The 4770-nt window shown below is 38.3% G+C and overlaps 1 protein-coding gene across 1 annotated transcript in view; it reads right to left on the bottom strand.

Annotated features, from left to right (window-relative positions):
• Nucleotides 1-6: 6 nt before the first annotated feature.
• Nucleotides 7-4770, bottom strand: part of LOC107584927 (TBC1 domain family member 22B-like) — a 46052-nt gene continuing 41288 nt past the window's right edge. The window contains exons 12-13 of the mRNA XM_016271696.1: nucleotides 4176-4271; nucleotides 7-2374 (exon numbers count right to left, since the gene is read on the bottom strand). Of these exons, the coding sequence (XP_016127182.1) occupies nucleotides 2246-2374; nucleotides 4176-4271 (225 nt within the window). The 3' untranslated portion in view covers nucleotides 7-2245. The remainder of the gene's footprint in view (nucleotides 2375-4175; nucleotides 4272-4770) is intronic.

Raw genomic sequence — 4770 nt, 5'->3', positions numbered from 1 at the left:
CTTGTATGTGCAAACATACTTGGCAATAAAGCTCTTTCCGATTCTTTCTGATTCTCTGTAAGTGACAGCAGGAGAAAAAAAAAGTTGGTCCAGAGGCACAAGATTAGTGTGTGCATGAACCGTATGAACCGCACACAATAAGACCAGCAATAAGTATTAATAAAGTAAATGGTGTCCATTTTGATTTCATGTTGACTTGAACAAGATTCATTAATACAATCATTTCAGACATTTACGACATTCAAAAGACTAAAACAGGGAGTTAATCTGTAAGTCCACTCAACGCGTCTCATGAATAATCACTGCTCTATCTCCTCACCATCGTCAGCAATCTCAACCCTCGACAATAAGTCACCTCTTCATTAGCACACTTTTAAAGCGTGACGAGCAAACTAATTATCTCTGGAGTGAATATGAGCTCAGTAATGTATGCAAAGACATTAAGACATACACTGAAAGAAAAAAATACATTCCAGTTCACCTCAAAATAAGAGCGCAGCACCGCAAATGCCTCATCAAAAATAGATTGTAACAGTGAGACCGTATGGCGCAGGTGGTTTCAAATGTCACTGACGAAAGAATAAACACAGCGAGCTGACAAAATGTACATTATTTAAGCGTTTAACATCAGCAAACTCCACAGCGCTGAGCTTGAAGTTCAACGGCATCACGTTTAACTGATTCTGACACCTCCATCTAATCAATACACTCCACTTGCTTCAATAATTAAAGCAGAAAGACACTTATTTAATTCATTATTCAGATTATCCATGCAGGGTTTTGGTCCAAGTTATACGAGATGATTAGAGATTTTAATGAAAACATTTGCTTTTGATAAGTCGGAGTCATTCATTTCACATTACACTCCGATTTATAAAGATCACACATCTACTTTGGAAAGATTTAGAAGGTGATCAATTAATCACCAATCAAAATGTATCAGCCTGCAGTTAATAAATATACCGAAAGGTGAAACGAGGGTTCAAAGGGAAAAATTAGATAATCAGATCATCTACATCTAATTAGCATATCCATCTGCATAATTCAGTTGCCCTGGGAGATTGAATGCACGTGCGAATGGTAGATGCCTTTTCACAGTGCTTCAGAGATTTCATCTGCTGTTTTCTAGCATTTAAGATTATGATTTGTGCCGTTCGGAGCGTGTCTGTCAGGTATCGCCCCCATCCACGCTTCAGTACCACACAGTGAAAACCAAAAACCTTCAGTCTGCTTCTAAGTCAGTAGTTTCCTTTCAACACGACTCCAGTCCTGTGGTCTCTAAGGCTGACCTCATATCACACTGATTCATTCTTTATAAAGCATATTAATATTTCACCGCAGTTTGATTCAGCCATCTTTGCTGAAACGTTACCTCAGTAGTAGTCGAATGCTAATACTAAAGCTCTGAAAGTTCTCATTTTCTATGAACTAATTGTGCAAGGGCTTCATTTGCATACAAAGCCACTGTTTCAGGATTGTTAAAATTCAGTCTTACAATTCTAAAAAAAACAAAAAACGTAAAAACCCCAAAACAAAACCCAAACACATCGCTCAGGCGGTTGCATATTGATTCTTCGAATCCGTAACGCTCAGCCGCACCCCTTGAGAAATGACCCTTTATGACTGCCATAGTTTCATGTATTGAAGAGCTTCAATAACACGGAGTGATTACGGACAGGAATCGACCCGTGTACACCTGTGCAGGGTACAATCAATGTGGCAATGAGCAAAGGGGCCGAGGAGATCACATTATGGTCTAATAACACAAAACACGAGAATATCGGCGAGGGGGGGACAAAAAAAATGAAGATCTGCCAAGAAATAAAAACGAGGGGTGGAGGTAACAAATAGAGGAAGATGCGGGGAAGCATAGGATGCCACGTCCTTTTGTTTTTAGTTTGATACGTTTACGTAAGCGCTTTCTGTTCCTCAGCTCTTGGCATCTCACTGTCAGTTATCTTCTGAAGTCATCAGCAGGCAAATTGAACTGTCAGCCATCAAGATCTCTGGGAGTTTTTTTCCAAAATATTAGTTTTGTCCGTGGTTGTTTACGTCGTCTTGTTCTTGATCGTGAATTGTAACAGACGATGACACAAATTTGACGTCATTGGAGAAAATTGGTGAGCTCTTTCTTCGCTGTGTCGGATTAAACCGAGCAAAGAAGCGGCGTTTGGACCGATCCCGTTGTTAGGTCAGATCATCGTCTGGGTTTTGCAGGGTCACGCTGTGGTCAGCTTACGGGTTCTCATCTCTTGTAGTGGCTTGGAGCGTCAGCGAACATGTATTTGAGTCTGTAGGCCTCTGCCAGTAGCAAACCCACCTCTTCGTTGCCCCAGTGTATTGTGGGAAGGTTCTGCAGGAGCATTAGCAGGCTCTGAAAAGACATAAAAACACATTTCATAAAACTAGATCATTTAGTAGCTTTGCATTTTTACTCTTCTGAACTGGAAATGCTTGTAGTCACGGCATGATTATAATGTTAGGATAATGTGATTCACGATTGGCGCTGCTCTTAGGTCGCTGCTTGTGCATTTAGCGCGTGTATGCGCACGAGTGTGTGTGGGCTTTCCGCCACCTACAGCTGCTATAAGTGCACAAGAGCAGATCTATCGTAATCAGCTTCACTCTGTATAAGATCAGATCTCAGGTTCTTCGGTCTGGGAGTTTTAGCGCAGTAGCATGAAGCTGAAAATCATTGATTTTCAAGTTGCTAACCAGAGCGCCTTTGAGCTTAATGTACTAGCTGGGTTAAAAATTGGTGCTCATCACAACAGCCTATATATATTTATATATATATATAGACTGAACAGGTTGGCATTACATCACATGTGTGTGCATGAATATAAACTGACTAAACAGACTAACAAATGTTTAACGCCGTTACATTTACTTAAAACCATTATGGCATTAACTTAATTCTACATGACAATGGTTTGTGTGATTTATAAGCACCCTCTGAATTGTCAAAAGCACAGGTGTCTTTGTTCAATTCTCAGGAACAATAATCCTGTAAACCGAAGCTAATTTATCAGTAAATAATGGAGAAACACATCAATAGTGGCTAATCTATTTATAAATCAAATCCAGATGGGACATTTGCAGCCTTTGTATACTGAAAATGAATTACTATCAAAGCTCAACAAGTCTGAATTATCACCTACAAATGAAACTCACTGTCAACTTGCTATTTTATGTGCGGTTAAAACACCAAAAGACTGTAGCAACATCTACAAAACAGCTTTGATATTTGATGAGAAAAGTATTATATATTGGGGTCTAAAAAACAGACTACATTAAATTCGGAAATGCAAAATCTAATTTAAATCGGATGAAAAAAATAAAAAAAATCTTAAAAAGTGTTTGAATCTGAAAATTCAAAACCAATATGTCATTAAAATGTGATTATTACAATATAAAATATTTAATAAAAGATTATTTACACAAAATATTAAAATATTATCTTAATATAACATCTTGAAATATTCTTAGTAATAATTATTATTAATAATATTTTAATATTAATATGATTCATATTTAATAAAATATTATGGATTGTTTTTATTTATATATAATTACTAATATTAAAAATCAAATAAGAACATCTGTGATAGTGATCATGTGAAAATTCTTAACATATAAGACATAATAAGAAAATTTGTCTTAAAAATGTTATGTCGTTTTTACAATCAGAAAAAAGCTCATTTCTGAAAGTGATCATGTGAACATGAGAACCACAGATGATTAAATGCGATAAATTTAATCCATTGACAACCCAAGTATAAACACATGCTCAAATGACGGTTCATCAAATTCTTCTTTACCCGACCTGACAATGAGCCAAATAATAAACGAGAGAATCAAAGATGGAGCTGAGGCGTGGAGATCCTTCGAAAGAGAGCGTGAAAGAGCGAGAATGGGGGGCGAATAACAGAGCGTTCTCGTTTAGAGGGCGCTGAGGTGTGGTGAATCTGCAGGCCTGTGAAATTTGGTTACAGCCGATGCTGCTCCACTGGAGGGCCAATTATTCCGATAGTCTCGGGGTAAGTGACGGCCGGGATGCTTTTCAGTGATGCATGCATGTGTGGGAAGCGCAGACGGTCACATGTAAACGACACACGTTTCTGCACGGCGCTCAGAGGCCGTGACACACGCGACATGCGGGAGATTGTCGGTACCTGAAAGTCCAACATGGAGAGGATCTCTTTGCGCCATTTGATGAGGAAGGCTGCGCACACGTAGAGGTGGAAATGGGAAAATCCCTCTGACTCGGCCTGGAGATCAAGAGCAGACACAGAGAAGAACACACATACTTGCATTAGTAAGTAGTCATTAAGTAGATGATTATCCAAAGTGACATACTGCACACTTATTAGAGACTTGGCCCCTGGGGTTAAGTGCCTTTCTCAAAGGGCAAAATAATGATGGCTTGAGCTTGCAGGGATTGAACCAGAAACCTTCCAGTTACCAGTTTTGAACTTTAAAGCAATAGTTCACCCAAAATGAAAAATTCTGTCATCATTTACTCACCTATTGTGTTGCTCTAAATCAATGAAAGCATATAAGTCTGGTTTCTTTTAAGGTTTTATTTTGTCTTATTAACTGAACGTCTTAAGGAGATTTTTCCTCATAGTCATGTTTGTCTTGCTGACTGCTGATAATTAAGGCATGATTTTCTGAAAGCAAAATATGGATTTTTAAAAACATTTTCACACATTTGTTTTCCTTTCAACAGCACTTGAAAGTGTCAAAAGTATGTACAATGTGTGCCAT

Source organism: Sinocyclocheilus grahami, unplaced genomic scaffold (genome assembly GCF_001515645.1).
Source record: "Sinocyclocheilus grahami isolate Dianchi unplaced genomic scaffold, SAMN03320097.WGS_v1.1 scaffold64.1, whole genome shotgun sequence".
In the NCBI taxonomy this organism is placed as follows: domain Eukaryota; kingdom Metazoa; phylum Chordata; class Actinopteri; order Cypriniformes; family Cyprinidae; genus Sinocyclocheilus; species Sinocyclocheilus grahami.
This window is presented reverse-complemented; position numbering and strand designations above follow the sequence as displayed.